This window comes from Acomys minous (assembly GCF_964271855.1).
Source record: "Acomys minous genome assembly, chromosome: 14".
NCBI classification, from domain to species: Eukaryota; Metazoa; Chordata; class Mammalia; order Rodentia; family Muridae; genus Acomys; species Acomys minous.
In genome coordinates, this window is record NC_140496.1 from 21,822,111 (window position 1) to 21,841,641 (window position 19,531).

Below are 19,531 nucleotides of genomic sequence, written 5' to 3' on the forward strand. Positions count from 1 at the left end.
CAGGCAGAAAGATCACCGTGGATCAGAGGGCTTTGCCAGAAGGGTTTCTGGGCTCACAAAGGTTTCTGGGAGCAAGTGGCAGCTGAAGATGGATTCTCTCTCCTCCTCCCCTTAGAGCCCTGTCCCAGCCAATAGCTGATCCCAATTAGATCAGTGTTAGGGTTGAGCCACATGGGGGAGACAGAATAGGTTATTTTTCTCAGGAAGACTTAGATGAAGTAAAGTCTGACCCACATGGGTGCTTTGGCCACTGTGTGGACACTGCAGTGGCTCTTAGAGGTGCAAACATACCTCCTTCCTGATCCTTTGTCCATATGTCATCTGTGCAGCCCACAGGTCAAACCTGACCCTTACTACAGGAAGACTGACTCCACAAGAGCTTCCCCACTTGAGTGAGCATTCCTATCAGCAGTCTGTTCACTCGTTCCTTAATGGGTTGTTTCTGAATTTGTTACTTCCATTCCCAAACAGGCTGGCTGACAAGCAGGGCTGGGCCTCAGACAGACTTGATTTGCATAAAGCTTATGCTAGAGAGAATCCTAGATACAGCTCCAGCTCCAGGCCAAGTGATAGCCTGGAGTGGAGAGGGGCTGTGGTCACAGAATGCCTTGGACAGGGTCAAGGAAGACTCGCCTGAAGAGAAGTCTCAGCTGATCCCTGAAGGGTACAGATGGGATGACAGGAGTCAAGAAGAAAGTTGCAGGCTACAGCCATGAGCAGGTGCAAAGGGACCTGGCAGCAGCCGCAGCAGGGAGGAAGACTGGCTGGATTCAGGGTGGGAGGGGGAGGGACCACAGAGACAGGAACACAAAGGGCCCCAGACTCAGAGATTATGAGCCTAGACTTTGTCTCACAAGACAGTGGGGTCAGTAGAGGGAGAGAGGAGAGGAGGAAGGGAATAAAGAGAGATGTTAAGTGTACTTTTGAGTACTGCACAAGGGTAAGAGAAGGTACTGGTGACCTTAGACAACAGTAATGAGGAGGAAGGAGGGGAGGAGACTTGGGAATGGGTCTGCCTAAGACTCTGGGGTGATGTGGTGGGTGTGGGAGGTCGCTGGAGTGTCTTTCATTGAGAAGTCCTTACTTGGCTGTGCCTGTTACTACAAACTCTGACCTGCCAGGGTTGGCTTCAAAGAGACTTACCTTGAGGAAAGCAAAATCTTTGTGCGTCTTGTTCATGCGAACAAGACGCAGCCACCAGCTTATGCTCCTCTTTGGACATGAAGTCCTGACTGCCATTTACCAATCCACTGATGGTTTTGTGTAGAAACCCACCTCTCTCACCACTGGGGGAAATGGCTGCCTTTTCTTGGGCACTAGCATTGTGACTGACCTCTTCATTTATCCTGTCTCTGAGGCACCTGCCACGTTTGCCTGTGGGCTCCCTGTGTAGCCCCTTCCCTTTTGAGTCCCCTCATTCTCTGGGGATATACACATGTTCCAAAGTGCATGTACAGGCTGTTCTGTGGGACAAGCACCCCCACTGGAAGTACCTATGCCACCTGGGCAAGGAGGTGACGCATCCTCCCTAGGAAGCTAATATTTAAGCTGAGTCATGGAGAGGGTGAGGGAACAAGAAGCAGAGCTATGGGAGATCCTCAGTGTGAGGTCCTGGTACCACTGTCAGACTAGGAGAAGAGTCTAGTAGGGTGACAGGCGCACAGACTGCAGGCTGGCTGAGGAAGTGTCCCTCAGCCAGTGGAGAGGGTGGAGGCTGACAAAGCTGACGTATTGTGACACTGTCCCATACTGAGATGTTTCATCAGGGGCAGAGGGACAGGTAGGACATGAGGACTTGGGAGAGTAGTATAAATGATATCTGGGTCCCTAGCTTGGGTGACCCAGGTCTCAAGAATGAGGAAAGAATGCGGGGCCAGGATGAATGCTGGTAGCCTGAATCCAGACCTGCTGAAGTGTCAGGGACAGAATTAGTGTTAGATCACACTGAACTTACCTGGCTGGCCTGGTAACCAAAATAGAGAGCATGCATCCAGGATTTTCCCCTCAGGATGAGCAGTGTGGGTCCCTGGAGGCCGGAGAAACACAAGACTCCTGACTTTATGGACTCATAACCAGCACAGTTTATGTACCTGTCAGCCTACTGTAAGTGTGGCCAGGCCTGTTCTGAGAACTAATATGGCTCAGTACAGGCTGGGGCAGGCACCAAGGATAGACATATTTAGGCGGCGGTTGGCTTTGTCTGAAGCTGTATCTTGGAAGGCAAGCTAGAGAGTTAATAAAACTTTGATCTACATAGCCCCAAGAAGCTTCTTCAAGTGTCCAGAAGATGGTCAGGGTCCCTAAAAGTGAGTAAACTGTTCAACTGGTGAAGCAGCCTGGGCCTGGGCCTCCACTGCCTGGGGTTCTGCCAGAGCACTGTGGGGAAAGCACAGAGCTCAGTCTACAGCTCAGGAAGCCAGACCATGTTGCATGTGGAGGAGGCGTCCTTGCTTTTCTATCCAGCTAGCCACACTGCTCTCTGCCCTGTAACCTTTGGCCCCTTTGTCTTTCCTGGCCTAGTTGGCACTAGATAAAAGGTGAGCATGTTTGCAGCTCCTCTAGCCAAGGCCGCTGCCCACCCATTTTAAACACACCCCTGGCTCCCAAGGGTTTCACTTGCTTCTAGCCAGTGTCAATCCAGGTATACTCTTCTATCCTAACACACCCCTTTGTATCCATAAAGCTAGGCTCTTCTGAAAACATGGGTCATTTTTAAAGCAATTAAGTTACAGGATCAAGACAGCCAGTTAGGGACAATCATATACTAAGTTGTTTATTCCAAGAAAAAAATATATAGGCAAATGGAATGTTCTGGGCATTCTTCTGGCCCCCAAACACTCCATGCAAAACTGATTCCCTGGTTTTTGGAACAGCCTAATTTAGTAAAGGCCTCCTGTTTTCTCTTTTCTACAGGTTCTCAACAAGCTTTGGCGTCCTAAGCATGGCCCTTTGACGTGAACCATGTCTGTCTGCGGGACACGTGCCACTGATCATCCAGAGTCACATCTTGCCAGGAGCTGATCGGTCCTCCTCTCGCCCCCAGCTCGCCTAGCCCTGCCTGGGAAAGTGCTGCAGCTGCCACAGACACCATGTAGTAGGGCTGGCTGCGGCGCCCAGTGAGCTGCAATGGTTTTGTACACGACCCCCTTTCCTAATAGCTGTCTCTCCGCCCTCCACGCTGTGTCCTGGGCCCTCATCTTCCCATGTTACTGGCTGGTGGACCGGCTGGTGGCCTCCTTCATACCCACCACCTATGAGAAGCGCCAGAGGGCAGACGACCCTTGCTGCCTACAGCTGTTCTGCACTATACTCTTCACACCAGTCTACCTGGCTCTGCTTGTGGCTGCACTGCCTTTTGCCTTTCTTGGGTTCATCTTCTGGTCTCCTCTACAGTCTGCCCGCCGGCCTTACTCCTACTCCCGGCTAGAAGACAAGAGCCCAGCTGGCGGGGCAGCCCTGCTCAGTGAATGGAAGGGCACAGGGGCTGGCAAAAGTTTTTGCTTTGCCACCGCCAATGTCTGCCTCCTCCCTGACTCACTCGCAAGGCTCAATAATGTTTTCAAAACCCAAGCAAGAGCCAAAGAGATTGGGCAGAGAATCCGCAACGGGGCCGCCCGGCCTCAGATCAAAATCTACATTGATTCTCCCACCAACACTTCCATCAGTGCAGCCAGCTTCAGCAGCCTGGTGTCGCCACAGGGCAGTGATGGAGCCAGAGCTGTTCCTGGGAGCATTAAGAGGACAGCCTCGGTGGAATACAAGGGGGATGGTGGGCGTCACCCCAGCGATGAGGCTGCCAATGGCCCAGCCTCTGGGGACCAGGCCGATGGAAACCTGGAGGACAGCTGCATTGTGCGAATTGGTGGTGAGGAAGGAGGCCGGCCACCGGAAGTTGATGACCCTGCTACTGGGAACCAAGCCAGGAACGGGGCTGGTGGAGCCCCAAAGGGCCAGACACCCAACCACAATCAGCGGGATGGGGATTCTGGGAGCCTGGGCAGCCCCTCGGCCTCCAGGGAGTCCCTGGTGAAGACACGGGCTGGGCAAGATGGCAGTGGCAGCGGAGAACCGAGTGTCAACAGCAAGCTCCTATATAAGACCTCAGTGGTGAAGAAGGCAGCAGCACGAAGGAGGCGGCACCCTGATGAAGCCTTTGACCACGAGGTCTCGGCCTTCTTCCCGGCCAATCTGGACTTCCTGTGCCTGCAGGAGGTGTTTGACAAGCGCGCGGCTGCTAAGTTGAAAGAGCAGCTACATGGCTACTTTGAGTACATCCTGTATGATGTCGGGGTCTATGGCTGCCATGGTTGCTGCAATTTCAAGTGTCTCAACAGCGGTCTCTTCTTTGCCAGCCGCTACCCTGTCATGGACGTGGCCTATCACTGTTACCCCAATGGGTGCAGCTTCGATGCCCTGGCCTCTAAGGGAGCTCTGTTTCTCAAGGTAGGCATCCTCAGCTCTGCCTGAGGGCTATACACCAGCTGTCCCCAAGTCACATGACAAAGTGGGCCACAGGCCCTGCCAACCCTTACTCCCTAAGAATCCTTACTCACTTGATGGAACTGAACTCAGGGACCCTAGCCTAAGCCCAGAAACACATGGGCTCAGGCTGAGTGATCTGGGCCAGTTTCTCAGATATGAGTCACGTTTGAGTCTCTTGTATTGCATGTGGTAGGCATGGTGGTGATGATGGTGATGGCTGTGATAGGGGTGGGAGAGGAAACAAGCCCCACCTCCACTCACACATGGCAGAGACCATAGTAGAACACCACTGCAGGCCAGCATATGGACTCTCAGGTTGCCAGGACAAAGGCCACACTCAGCCCGAGACCTGTAGTTTCATTGGCCAGCACAGCCACCCTTCGGGTTGTCAGCAGCTGCCATGCCAGGCTCTCTGCCCACCAGCCCTTGGCTTCACTTCCATAGTCACTAATTAAAGTGGATCATAATTATTTCTGCTAATTTGGATGCAGTTGGTGGAGGTTTTAGACCATAGTAATTTGGTCATTACACATTATCTTCCACAGAGCCTGAAATACTGTGTCGACTTTTTGTCCTCTATAAGCCACTGTTAGTGAAGCTAGAGTTTTCTGAAGCATCATTTGCCATCTGATGCAGATGGGCTTTCTGCCCCCAGGGCAGAAGCTTTTCTGCCTGTGGCTCTTCCCCTTAAAGATGAGACTTAACTGAGGAGCTGCTCGCAGGGCACCTGTCTATGGTCCAGGGCAGGTTTCTCTCACTTCTCAGTTCTAGTCTTAAGTAACTGCAGGAAAATGCTGAACCAGCGCCTGCTGGGAGTAAGGGCACATTGACTCCACTGAGCCTGGTAGAGCCTAGGCAGGCACTCTACACCCCACCCTGGGGTGCTCCTGGGGTGCTCAAGGCTCTGCATGGCTCTGCCAGAGTTAGGGTCCCCAGATGCAGGTCCTCTGACACACAGTTCCAGCCTTCCTGTTCTCACATGGTTTGTTTGTATTGCATTTATGGATATCCTTCTGTCTTAGTAGCCAGAGTGGCCTTCTGGGAAGGAAGAGGATACGTCATCAGGTTCAGTGTGGAAAGGTGTTTTGTCTCAGCCTTGGCCTGACATAGATGGCTCAGACCCTGGAGACATCCACCCCTAGATTACTGCTGTACAGAAGAATCCACATGTTCCCTTTCCTCCTCCATCTGGTACCCTGGAACAACTATCTTCTTGGGACACCTTCTCCTCTGTGGTTCTATCTTCTTTTTGTCTCCCTTCATCCTGTGGGTTTCAAACTAGTCAGTAGACATGTCAGTCCATGCCATTCCAAAACTTTTTAAAAGCTGGCCAGTAATTGTTTTTCCTATCAAACTTGGTTTGCCACATCTTTCAACACCTTGATAAGTCTGACAAGTTTTCTCATAGCCAAAGGTTGGGATAAGCCATGTAGCCATCTCTCTTACTTTTCAGGGTCCCCTATGAACCTTGTCCCTCCTGGGGTATAATCCTACAGCCTCCTTTGCTGGCCTTTCTGGTAACCCTCAGCCTTGTCCCAGCTCAGACCTTTCCCCAGAGCTCATCTCTGAATCTAGCTGACTGCTGGATACAGCTTACTCCTGAAGCAAGCTCAGCATCTGCCTCGCTGTCCTCACTCATGTTCTCCCATGCTGAAGCCAGAAGAAGCCAGCCACCTTGGCTGCACACGGTGCCTGCTGAGTTTATCTCAGACTCTTCATTTTACTACAAATGGCCCTGGTTCTAACTTCACCATCTTAGCCATCTTCTCCTTTCTACACTTGTCCACTGTAAACATGGCTGTCTGACTTCTTCCGATGAGGCCCCCTTCTTCTTACCAACTCTGATTCCTCTTATTGCCTTCAATTTCTTTCCTTTCACACTGGCTACACTCCACCCTTCTTGGACCACCCGAGGGAACTTCACATCCTATGGTCTTAGTCTTGCCAAGCACAAGCCAGCTCTCCCTTTATGGACTCCTTGACTACGTGTTTGGGTATTTATTGGACGCTTGTTCAGCCAGGCACTGCCTTTGAGAGCAGAGCTGGGCCCTGTTGGACTAGGGTATGACTGTCCTGCTACAGAAGAGGGTCAGGCCCATCTGAGGAGGAACTGGAGACATTGGGAAGATGCAGCCAGTAGGCCTTTCCTGTCACCTCCCTCACTGGGACTTGCTCTCCCAGCTTATTCCATGGATCCATTGAAGAAATGGGCATTCCCGTGAAGGAAGGGCTAAGTTCCCTTCGGCCTCAGCTCATCACAGCTAATCCTGAGCACTTTATTTATCAACATTCTGTGCCGACAGACTAAAGGGCACAGCCTCTCAGTGTGATTGTTTGTTTTTGCAAGAGAAACACACACGACTCTGTAGGTCGTGCAGACATGCAGTGGGAATCACTAAGTCCCAGCAAATAATAAAGTGGATGCTGTAGAGATCACACATCTGTTAAGGGGGAGGCAGGATACGTGAGAGGCAACTATGGCCTCGCTACTATTGTGTTCTCCCTGTACCCTACGTGGGTTCTCGCCTGCAGAGCCAGCAGGGATGCCTTTGTCCTGTCCAGAACTCAGCCCAGGGCAAGTCATACTAAGGGAGAATCTGACAAATGGCTGGCTAATCTCAACAAAGACACTGGCAGCCCAGAAAGGAGCAAAGAGCAGCATCTGAGTGCTGTGAGCCCTTCCATGAAATGGTACACACTGAGCACATGAGGAAGAGCTAAACTTTAGTGTCAATGGCTGAAGACTAAAGTAGGAGAAACCTGTTGCCAGACGAACACATAGGTGGCCATGTCATGTGACCCCTTGAGCACCACATTCTTAAAACTGTGCTTTTATAACAAGCTGCACCAGTGGTCCATGGTTTCACAGGGCTAATTCCCAGAACAGGGGTGTGAGATGGCTGCACTCTGGGTCTGGTATATGGGCAAGAACTGAACAAGTGAGTCAGAAGCAGCACAAGCCCAGGCGGTAAAGCCTGTTATCCAATGGCCAGACATTTACCCAAACACACTGAGGAAGACTGCCATGCATGCCGGAGGAGGAAGGTAGAGTTGCAGAAATCCAGGGGACAGAGAGGAGAAAGCCAGACATGGAGCAGCAGAAGGAAAGCACTCGGGCTGAGAGGCCGGCTGTGTCCTTTTCCATGGGCTGGAACAAGAGGCCTGGCTTCTGTGGTCTGCCTCCCTGGGAAGGGCCTGGGTCTGAGGGTTCATCAGCACAGGAAATCCAATTGGAATGGATTAAGGAAGGCTGGAGAAGGCAGATAGTGTTCCCATAGGAAGATGTGCTACTGACAGAGACCTCTGGGGACAGGTGCCCACAATGGTCCCTGAGGAGTATGCAGGTGAAGGACTCAAGTGGCCTCCAGCAGCTAGTGATAAGGGAGCGGCCTCAGGTGGTAGGAGGGAGAGGGGTGTGGCCTGCCTTCCAGAGCCGCAGCACTGACAAGGGCTCATTCTTGTGCTAGGTTACACATGGGGAAGGGACGCAGCTGGGTTATCTTTGGGACGTACAGTTAAATTCCCATTTTTATGAAGCCAGAGTTAGAGACAGCCTGCTTGCTGAGCCAGGCCTACCCAATGTAACTCTGCCTTAGTAAAAAAGGGGTCAGGTTTGGGGTGGGGGCAGAGGCATGAAAGTGTAAAAGGAGGAGGGCTGGATTCAGGACGAGGCCAGCCCGTGCCTGGGGCTCAGAACCAGGGGACTCAGGGTAGAACTCTGTCTAAGATTGAGTGGCTGCAGGAGACCACGTCCCATAAAACTCATGGAACAACAGAGCATGCAGCCAGATGGGACAAAGACAGACTAGCAGGAAGCTGGCAGTGTCCAAGACCCTCCAGCGGGTACTGGCTCTGATTTCAAATCAGAAGTACAACAGGAGGTCAGGTTCAGAGTGTGGCCAAAGGAGGAAGGAAAAAGTCACTAAGTGAGAGTAGACAAAAGACTAAAAGGGGCACAAAGAAGGTGGCTCCATGAATCAGAGCTTGTACAGCTTATCATAAGGGCCAGAGTTAGAAATCCCAGCACCCATGTTAAACAGCTCCAATTCTGCCTTCTGTGGACATGGACAGACAGCTGGATGGATGGACACACACACACACACACACACACACACACACACACACACACACACACACACTGATAATGGTGATAAACCAATATTCAAAAGACTGAAGGTTAGACTGGACATGGTGGCACATACTAGCACATGAAAACCAGAGGCAGGAGGATTGCTTTAAGTTTGAGGTCATCCTGATTTATATAACAGTTTCTAGGCCAGCCAGAGCTACATACCAAGATCTGTCTGAAAACAAAAAAACTGAAAGTAGTGTAGGTGAATGCTCCAGTCACCTGCAGATGCCAGGGACTAGAGAGGAACCAGCCAACAACTTGTGAGTGTGCCTCCACAAAAAAATCCTTGCACAGACTGCTGACAATCATGTGACACTGTAGGCTGATGTTTTCTTTACATATCTACTTCTATAACCAGCCAGACACTTCTAGAAGCAGGGCATGGGCCCTAGCCAGAGTCTAGCCAGGAGCCTGGCACAGAGCAGGATGCTGAGAACGTGAGCAGAGGGCTTTGGATATTGCCAGGGTCCCTTTGCATTTGGAGCAATAGCTGGCTGGTAGCAGTACTGACGCCCTGCTTTCCCCCAGGTGCAGGTGGGAAGCACACCTCAGGACCAAAGAATTGTTGGGTACATCGCCTGCACACACCTGCATGCGCCACCAGGTATGTCCCAGTCTAGGGCTTTCTGGGGATGGGTTTAAATACCTGAGCCCTGGCTGGGGTCCAGGTCAAGCTTCATAGTCTGGTCTCTGTCCTGTCTGCAGAGGACAGTGCCATCCGGTGTGAGCAGCTGGACTGGCTTCAGGACTGGCTGGCTGATTTCCGAAAATCTACCTCCTCGTCCAGCACAGCCAACCCCGAGGAGCTGGTGGTGTTTGACGTCATCTGTGGAGATCTGAACTTTGATAACTGTTCTTCTGGTGAGACTGCACTCTTCCCCTCTCAGGTCTGAAGCTCCAGGCAGAACTGTCTCCAGGCACAGTCACAGACTATAGCTAGGCAGTTTGAAGAACTTCCAGGTCCTCATGAGTGCATCTGAGAAATTTAGCAAGATTGATGTGTCTTCCCCACACTGAAATCCTAGCATGGGACAACCCACACACGGCCAAAAGAGCAGAAGCCTCTGGCTGGGGACAAAGATACGCCCTAAAAATGAACTCAGGACAAGGGAGAGTCTTCCAAAGACACTGGCTTATACTGGGCCAGGAAGATGTTTCAGTGGCTAAGAGCACTGGCTGATCTTGCAGAGGACTAGGTTCAATGCCCATCACCCACATGGTAACTCACGACTAGCTGTCTGTAACTCCAGTTTCAGAGGATCCAATGCCCTCTTTTGGCCTCAGCAGACACAGTGGTGCATAGACATACATGCATGGAAAACAACAATACACATACAATAAAACAGGCCAAAAAGATTTAAAAGCTGGCTTAGCAGGCAAAAGCACCAGCCTGATGACCTGTGATCTCAACATATTTGCTGTGGCACATGACCTCCACAAACACACACACACACACACACACACACACACACACACACACACACACACACACGAACACATACACTCATAAATATTTTAAATACAAAAAAACTACTGGCTTAAACTACTGGACTATGCTAGGTATGGCAGCCCATGCCCATAATCTCAGCACTTAGGAGGCAGAGGCAGGAGAACTGCTGCAAGTTTGAGACTAGCCTGGTCTACAATAGTGACTTCTAGGCCAATAGGGATACAAAGCTATTGTCCCAAGATACAAACAGCAAAGCCAGGTGTGGTGGTGCACACCTGTAATCCCACCATTCAGGGAGGCAGAGGCAGGCAGATCACTGTGAGTTCAAGGTTAGCCTAGTCTACAAAGAGACTCCATGAAAGGCAGGGCTACACAGAGAAATCCTGTCTTAAAAAATCCAACCCAGGGGCTGGAGAGATAGCTCAGTGGTTAAGAGCACCGCCTGCTCTTCCAGAGGTCCTGAGTTCAATTCCCAGCAACCACATGGTGGCTCACAACCATCTATAATGTAATCTGATACCCTCTTCTGCAGATAAAGGACTCATATGCAATAAATAAAATAAATAAATCTTTAAAAAAGATTTTAAAAAACCAACCCAAACAAACAAACAAAAACCCAAAACAAAAAACAGGAAACAAACCTTTTAGGCCAAAAAATAAAAGTTAATCATCCATGAAGTTTTAAACAACTGGTTTAAGTCTGCTCTTACAGAGACCTCCTTTCTGGAGGAGTAGCTCTGAGCATTCCTTGGCCTGGAAGCCTCATGGTTCTAACACTCCTGCAGGAGCCACAGATCCCCCAGGAGCCTATGGATAGGTGAACTTAGAGCCTATGAGTTCAGGCCTCACCTTAGAACAGGAAACCCCAAGGTCTCACCTGGAGTCCAGGACGGTGGCCTCACCTGGAGGTGGCAGGTAAAATCCGTTACAAGCTTTCATGGCCAGGATGGCATCTCTTGACAACACTGGCAACTCCGGGGGGGGGGGGGGGCAAGGAGAATGCAGTCCTCACCATGGAACACAGCCTCCAAGACAGAATGATTTTCCTTCACAGGTGTATGGGACAGCAAGGCTGTTGTCACACCCAGTACAGCAACCCTGCCCCAGTACAGGTCTCCCTGTTCCGGTCATGACACTCTTAGCACAACACAAACTAAAAGAGGCTTTTGGAGGGGATCCTAACCTAGTGCCTTTCCTTCTAGCCTTGGTGGTGGTGGGGTTAGTCAAAGGAAGCCTCTACTGGTCCAGTGAGTTGGCAGGACATATGGTTCTCTGAGCCATGTAATATTTACTCTTCCCCACGGGCCAGGCATCCAGGACTGTGAAGGGAGCAGGGGTTCTGGCTGCAGCATTATCCATTTCCTACCAACAGTTTGCCATGGAATCTAGGGAGGCTTGGAGGACAGAGCCCAGAGTGTATGTTGGGCATATCCTGAGGACATAGAGAACCAGTGACAGATGAACCACAGTAGGAACCAGGGACCATAACCCAGAGTGGTTACCTAAGAGACATGAGGCTAGTGGCATATGGTGGGATTAACTAGATGGAACCAGGGGACAGTGGGTGCCTCAGGCCAGGCGCCTGCCACTCAACATTCCTCTCTCCACACAGATGACAAACTGGAGCAGCAGCACTCACTGTTTACTCGCTACAAGGACCCCTGCCGCCTGGGGCCTGGGGAGGAGAAGCCGTGGGCCATTGGTAAGCAGGGGGGCTGGGCTTCCCAAGAGGAGGCCATCAGAACCTGCTCCCTGATAAAGAGGACATGCCCTAGGCAGCTGTCTGGAGGCCCCCAAAGTCCTGGTGTTTCCCTAATCCCTCCACGGAGGCCACCCTTAGGGCTGGCTGGACCCTGCTTCAGTTACCACTCTCCACTTCGTCCCCAGGTACCCTGCTGGACACAAATGGTCTCTATGACGAGGATGTGTGTACTCCTGACAATCTACAAAAGTAAGTGCCCACATGACTGCAGGCTGACAGGCTAGAGCCTAACCAGTTCCCAGGTTGTAGAGAAATGGGGACTGGGCAGGTCCCTTCCTTACAGAGGAGAGAAGACAGCTGGATGGAGGCTGTCATCACCTTCATAATCTAGAAATCTCAGAGGCTCGTGGAGTCTGCAGGGGACAAATCCTGAGTCAGTAGACTGGGTCTAGACCCATGTTGAAAATAGCTCTTCTTGAGCATGCCACATATAGGAAAAAGAGCCAGAATTTCCAGAATCAGGTCAAGGGCCAAGCCATAGAGAGCTGCTGGCTAAGGGGTGTATGGTGAAGGGAGCCCCGTGGGCTCCACCCACCAACTGACAGATAAAATATGAGCGGTGGGCACACGTGCTCACTGTCTTCAAAGACAGTTCTACCTGGCCAGCTCCATGCTGGAGCCCTGTGAGGCTTCCATAAAGGACCCAGGGAAAAGGCCAATAGGAGAGTGGATTTATAATGCACAGCCCAAGGCTGCACACAGCCACAGCTATGGCTCCTTGCAGCTAATTTGAGCCAATTAATTAGATTGTAGACTAAATTTGAAACATCATCCTATGCCGAGAAAATTATCTTTTCATGAGATGATGATTAAAAAATGACTATCAGTAACACAGATCATTGATGCTAAAATTAATTATCAAAGCAAAAGACAGTGATGGATTACATCTTTGAACCGTTAACAATGCTCTGAATGTCATTAGTGTGTTTATCTTAAGGCTGATAAAAGCCTATAGAGCGCCATGTTTACCAGCCTGGTCTCTCCAGGCACTTACATCTATGAGTGTTAATCACTTGGAGGCCTGAGCAGTGTCTCCCCTTCTTCCTCTTATGTGGTGGAAAGTATGGCTGCACAGGCCAAGGCTGGCACAGGACTTCAGCTTGTTTCCTTTCTGCCTGACAGGGTCTTGGAGAGCGAGGAAGGCCGCAGGGAGTATCTGGCCTTCCCCACCAGCAAGAGCCCAGGGGCTGGGCAGAAGGGGCGGAAGGACCTGCTGAAGGGCAACGGCCGCCGCATCGACTATATGCTGCATGCTGAGGAGGGGCTGTGCCCTGACTGGAAGGCTGTGAGTCTAAGGCTGGGCCCTGCAGTTCTGTATAGTCCTTTGAACCCAAACCTCAGCACATGTTCCTGTAAAAGGAAAGCCATCATTTTCACAGCCCGAAACACTCCAGATAAACTCTGCACAGCCCTGGCCCGCTCAGCCCTACCCAGGAACCTCCTACCCAGGCTGTCATTTCCGGCCCCAGGGCTCCCCCTTACAGAACACTCTCTCACTCTGGATCTAATCAGAATGTTTTCCAACCCTTTTCCCCAAACTAGGAGGTGGAAGAATTCAGTTTTATCACCCAGCTGTCCGGCCTGACCGACCACCTCCCTGTGGCCATGCGGCTGATGGTATCTCCAGGGGAAGAGGAGGCATAGACCAGCCATGCCACCGGCATCTCAAGCAGTGGGGCCTCTGCCAGCCCTTCAAGCCACAGCCTGTGGGCTGTGCCCCCTCCATTGAGCACCTAGTGCTGGGGGAAGGAGGGCAGGGGACAGGGAAGAGCCCATCAGTCCCCTGCAAGCCTGGAAGCCAGGCTGCTCTGTGCCTCTGGGCCATCTCTGAGAACAGAGGACTCAGGCCAGCCCGGGAGCCCCTGGCTGCCTAACCAGTGCCATTCTTTCCAATCACAATTTCCTACAGAAACACACAGCACAACATAGTTTGTAACCCGAGGGTTAGTATGAGGACCGGGTTTATGTACTCTTTGTATCTCTTCTCAAGCTCTGTCCAGGTTCATTACTTTTGTCTGCTGCCAATGTTGTCTCGCATGCCTGCACCCTCGCATGCACGCTGTCCGCATGCCATGTGCCACACCGTAGCACCCAGACCCCTTGCTCGGGCCTCACCTAAGGCCAAACTCCAAACACAATCAGAACCAGCCAAAGAAGCACTTCCTGGGCACAGCTGCCAGCTCTCCACCTCCAGCTTGGTGGGGACGTGAAGGCTGTCATTACCTGCCAGCCCAGGGCTCTTCCCAGGGTCTTGCATTCAAGGGCGATTACATTTTAAAAAGAAAACAGAAAACGTTAAACACAAAATCACTCTTCACTTAGGGTCTGTAAGTCACTGGGTAGACCTGTGCTCTTCCCCAGCCCACACAGCAGGGTCCAGCTGGCTCTGGTCACCCCAGCATCTCCTGTAGGAGACCGACACTGGCTGTGGGGCCATAACGGGAATCCAAGAGGGCATCACTTTTGTACATGAAGGGGACTCAGAACATAAAGGGGGGAGGGTTCTGATTTTGAAAATGACAGGTTTGTAGCTTCTTCTCTTCTATCCAACACGTCCTCTTCTATGGACCCCTTGGGTTCAACCTTTTCCTGAGGACTTGAGCTCAGGAACCATTTGCCTGCCTCCAAGTCAGGCTGCAGCTCTGGCCTCCAAGGCCCACCCTTCCTCAGTAGCTACCGCAGCCAATGCCATGTCTAGAAGGGTACCCTGGATGATGTGGCAGGAAGCCGAGGTGTGAAGAATGGCTTCTTCACCAGTGCAAAGCTCAGGCGGCCAGCCAACAGCCACTGCTTGTCTAGGGCAGGCCTGATTCCAGACAGCTCCCAGAAGCCACTGTGTGGCCAGAGCCAGCCCTAAGCTCAGCATAGTAAGGCTGCTAGAAGCCCACTCTTCCCCACCTTGTCCTGTTCAGATGCCCAAGACAGCATTGGCTCTGCTGACCTACCTTCAGAGAGCAGAAGCTGACCCCTGACTTCAAAGGGAAGATGTCTGTCTTAGGCAGCTGAGCTCCAATTTGAGGGACTGTTTTGACAACCCCGCTGGTCTCTTCAAAGTGCCCTGATCTTATCCAGCCTGGCTCAAGGCCAGCTCTGCCTGGTGAGGATGGAGGAAGCATCAGGTCCCTGCTGTTGGGACCTCTAAAATGCTGGTGCCCTGAAGCTGTGCCTTGTCACTCACTAAGTAGGAAGAGGGATAAGAGGAGCACACACCCAGCAAGATGCCAGGCCCTGTGCTGAGTGGCGGTCCTTCAGAGCATGGCAGCTTGGCATTAGGGCGCATAATGATGGTGACACTGGACTGTCTAAACCTCTTGGACAAGAAAGCCCTGCCCATGCTCCAGTGTCGGCTGAGGCAGCCTTGCTGGGTTCTCTGCTTTGCCCCTCTCCTGCCAGGACCTGACCTCCCAGAAATCTGGAAAGGCTTCATGGAATGAAGAGTCCCTGTTCCTGGAAACCACCAGGATTCTGTTCTGGGCAGGCCCAATCCTTAAACCAATGGCACTGTGCACAAGGAGAGCAGATGAGGCCATGGCCAGGGTCCTTAAACCTGGGTTAGGGTAACACATTTGGAGTCAGAGCCACGTCCTTCTCTCCTTCTTGACTCCCAGGGTGGCCTTAGGTGAGTCGTACTGCCCTGTGCCTCTGTCATTTCTGTTATCACAAGGTCACCTCTACACAGTCAGGTACTGGAGTCAGAGGAGGGACAGCCAGCCTTCCAGCTCCCCTACACATCTCTGCACTGAGACCATGACCATCTGCCACACATTTCACTGTGGTTTGCCTGTGGACTCAGGGCTTGTGTACTGCCAGGCCTTTCTATCTCAACTTTAAAAAATGAAGGGACATTGCCAGGATTCCAGATTCTGTGACATCTGAGGCCACACAGGGTAATCAGGGGGATCACCTGAGTCCTAGCCACGGCTCTGCCTGCCCAGGACCCTGAAGGGAAGCGCTAGATAAATGCGTCAGCTTAGGACGGACCATTCATTCATCTTTATTTGTGCAAAACCACCTGGAGTTTTAAGTATGAATATTAACCTTGATGCTTTTTAACTATTGTATTAACATGCTCAGATTTAGAAATACTGTTTTAAAAGAGAAGAAGAAACTTTTTTAATTTCTGTATTTTTTTCTGTATTGTGTCCTCATGGGACATTAGGGGTTTTATATGGTAAGACACCTAAGGTTTTGGTAAAACATTATCAAACATATATCCAGACGATTCTTCCCTAGAAGAAAAACAATCTTTATGCCTGATTTAAAAAAAAAAAAAAAAGAAAATGTTGAAAAGAGGTGGATTTTTCCTTTATGGTGCTGAAAGGAAGGATGGAGAATGAGGAAAAAATAAAACTGTGAGGCTCAAGACTGGTGTTCTCATTCTGTACTTATTTCCAGGACAAACTGGGGAGGGAGGGCCTGCTCATTTCCAGCACTGATCCCAGCCTAGGGGCTTGGGCCAGTCTGGGCTCTACTACTGCTGGGTCAGGACTGAGAGGCCATTAGCAAGAGTATAGGTGGGCAGTGGTGAGCAAGGCTGTAGCCAACTGAGGAGTTTCTGTACTTTCTGGTTCAGCAAGGATGGGCCATCACAGCAAGGGCCTTCAGACAGATAGGCAGGAAAAGGCTACACTCCTAGTTTTCTTTCTAGTACCTTCCCATAGGGAGCTCCTTGAGGATGGCCTCTTCTCTGACCTGGTCCAGGGCTCAAGGCTTATCAGGCAACCTGCTGGCGTGCACTGAGACCAGTTATTCCAGTGTTTAGGAATGTGCCTGGGTACAGCTACTTAGCAGAGCAGCCTGGTCCTGTCAACACAAGCTTTACCAGGGATACAAAGCCCCAGGGATCTCCCTGGAACACTACTCTCCAAGCAGAGATCTAGAAATTCCTTGATTCAGACAGGCCAAGCAGATCCCAGCTAAGTAGGCAGTCCTGCGTCTGTGTTCAGTTCTCCTCCAGGTAGAACAGGAGGCATTACCATGCTAGAGCTTTCTCAGCTCTCAGAACTCTTCAGTCAGTCACCAGCCTATGCTGCCTGTCATGCCTGACACTGTGCAGATGCCAAGCAGGTGTATGCAAGGAGACGAGTTCCTTGGCCTTCCTTCCCCACTGAGGCACAAGCCATTCAGAGCCTGCAGCCTATTAGCCATTTTATTTCTCAACAAGAGAAGATCAGTTTAAGGTGTCAACAAGCCTAAACTCCATGGTTATGTCTCCAGTGAGGGGCTGAAACTCCACAGCATAGCTGACTGACTGAGGGCCATCCAGAGGCACAGTCTGGTCCAGTGTGGTGCTGAAGAAGTACACAGCTTGCTTGCAGTGGGGGTTCCAGCAGCAGTCCCCCTGCAGGATGTGCAGCAAGAGGGTAGTAAGGGTCCCTGGCACCCAGGCCACTTTCCTAGCCCAGGTAACTAACAGTGGGAAGTAACCTGGGCCACCTGGGAGTTATCTGCCCTGACAGAGCACAAGGGGGTCCAAGTGGCTCTAGGGCGGACACATACTCCGGGCCTGGTGCCTATGGTACTACCTTGTCTTCTGCAGGGTTCATGAGGCCAGTGCTGACTGTGCTGTCTGGAGTCAGCTGATATTCCATCCACAGGACAGCCCCATGGCTCTTCCCAGGTCTGAGAGGGAACACAGAGCCAAACTGTCACACAAACATGGAGAAGTCCAACCAGCACGCTCTTCTGCTTTCCTGAAACCTCAACCTCTCCCATCCCTCCCAATCGGGAGTTTGTGTGCTCCTTACCCATGTGGCTAAATGCTGGACAGAAAAGGCTGGACCAGAGCAGCCACAGCTCTCAACTCTTCACAGCCTGAGCACAGAAACCTCTGAGCACGGCCATGCTGACAATGATGATTCTCTGGGCAGTGGTGTCTGCCTCGCCCTTGCTGCTTGTCCCTGGTGCCGAGCTCTGTGAGGGGAGCTGGAGCTGGGTGGGGTCTCCCCCACCTTGCAGCAAGTGGCCCTCACCAATCCTGACCTGCTTTAACTCTCAAGAGAGTCCAGGAAAATGGGCCAGTTGGTAACCATAGTAACTAAACTCATGTTGGTCTGCAGCTTGATACAACAAGGTGCTGCTGGTGGGGAGGTAAGCAAGGCCCATTCAGTTCTCCTTCACTTGCATATGCCCAGAGGCTGTGGGATGCTCCATAATACAAAAGATGAGCTGGATGGAAGGACTCATCCTGGGTCCAGGATGTCTGTCCTTCACCATTGTGTGAAGTCCCCCGGTTGTCCTCAGCCCATAACTCCCTGCAGCTTCCACTCACCTTCTCAGCTCCATAGAGCCCTTGGCACACAAAGGCTGCTGGGGGATGGGTTGCCGGAAATCAAAGGTCAAGATCTGCTGAGGTTCAGAGAGACTTCGACAGGGGTACTCCCACAATGGGTGAGGCTCGGCCTCCCTGCTCTCTCGGAAATCCAGGGAGTGCTAGAGGAGAAGAGAATATGGAGTCTGTGGACATGAGCTGCAGCCAGCCAGAGGTACCCTCATTTCTATGGGCCAATCGGCCCAGGAAACTGCAGTTATGTGGAGCAACATACTGTCACTTAACACTGGCACCTGCTTATACCAGCCAGTTTCTCCTTCCCTGTCCATCCATTAGAAGGCCACTTTACCTCCCCAAATCTCAGCTTCCTTTTCAAACAGGGAATGACAGCTCCTATTTTTGCCCTCTTCTGAGGGCCAACTGTCTTTGCTGGGGGAACAGGCATGCACTCCCCTCTCACTGATACTCCCACCACCATGGTGCCACCCTGCTGGGGCTCAGAAGATGACGGTCATAGAAAGAAGCAAGTCCAGCGCCTAGGAAAAGCTCCAGTACTTATGTGAGAAGGGGCTGTGTGGGCAGAAGCAGGACAGGGACGCTGCCTAGAGGTGACACTAGGCAAAAACTGGAGGCCAAAAGGCTGGAAATGGGCATAGGCAAGAGCCAAGCAGGAAGGCGAGGTGGTGGTGGCAGAGGGAATGCCAAGGGGTTGGGTATGGCCCTCATCTGTAAGAGGATGGGCCCTGTAAGATGTGCATTTCCTTGGGCACCATATGGGAGTGGTAGGAAGCCATAGACCAGAGGCTCTGACGAGGTTGGCAGCAGAACCCTGAGTCGGAGACTCCCTGGGAACCTGATGGCGCAGCACTGCACGGGAGGCACAACTGGCAGGGAGGGTACCAGGTCTAGACGAGCAGAAGGCTGTGGCACAGCGGAAGCACAAGTCAAGGCCTGACAATGCCCAGCAGAGACGTCCTCCTCTATAAACCATCTCTGTTTTTCTTTGGTTTTTGTTTTCCTCTTCTTTTTTGAGACGGGGTCTCTTTACACAGCTCTGACTGTCCTGGAACTCATCATGCATACCAAGCTGGCCTTGAACCTATGGGGATCCTCCCGTCTTTTCCTCCCACTGGATTAAAGGCAGGGACCACCATGCCTTGCAGCAATCTTCAAGATTTATTCTTAATAGTTTAAATTATGTGTGAGGGTGTGTGTGTTCATGCATACATGTGTGTGGGTTCCCACAGAGGCTAGAGGTGCCAAGATTCCCCTGACGCTGGAGTTACAGGCACTGTGAGCCACCCGACATGAGTGTGGGAACTGAGTTCAGGTCCTCTGAAAGAGTAGTACCTGTACTTAACACTGAGCCCACTCTCCATCCACAAGAAAAGGATCCATTAGCCAGGCACTAGACTGGCAATACCATATATGCAG

General features: G+C 51.5%; 2 protein-coding genes across 3 annotated transcripts in view; one reads left to right on the forward strand and one right to left on the reverse strand.

Annotated features, from left to right (window-relative positions):
- SMPD3 (sphingomyelin phosphodiesterase 3) overlaps positions 1-16,107 on the forward strand; it is an 85,291-nt gene extending 69,184 nt beyond the window's left edge. Inside the window, exons 2-8 of the mRNA XM_084757340.1 lie at positions 2,914-4,443; positions 9,143-9,218; positions 9,320-9,475; positions 11,677-11,766; positions 11,952-12,015; positions 12,949-13,111; positions 13,369-16,107. Of these exons, the coding sequence (XP_084613466.1) occupies positions 3,127-4,443; positions 9,143-9,218; positions 9,320-9,475; positions 11,677-11,766; positions 11,952-12,015; positions 12,949-13,111; positions 13,369-13,470 (1,968 nt within the window). The 5' untranslated portion in view covers positions 2,914-3,126 and the 3' untranslated portion in view covers positions 13,471-16,107. The remainder of the gene's footprint in view (positions 1-2,913; positions 4,444-9,142; positions 9,219-9,319; positions 9,476-11,676; positions 11,767-11,951; positions 12,016-12,948; positions 13,112-13,368) is intronic.
- An 850-nt stretch (positions 16,108-16,957) lies between these two features.
- The window catches only part of PRMT7 (protein arginine methyltransferase 7), a gene marked incomplete at its 5' end in the record, with an annotated part of 45,249 nt that continues 42,675 nt past the window's right edge, over positions 16,958-19,531 (reverse strand). For both annotated transcript variants that reach the window (XM_084757337.1, XM_084757336.1), the window contains 3 exons: positions 16,958-17,167; positions 17,352-17,448; positions 18,098-18,258. In XM_084757337.1, the coding sequence (XP_084613463.1) occupies positions 16,997-17,167; positions 17,352-17,448; positions 18,098-18,258 (429 nt within the window). In that variant the 3' untranslated portion in view covers positions 16,958-16,996. The remainder of the gene's footprint in view (positions 17,168-17,351; positions 17,449-18,097; positions 18,259-19,531) is intronic.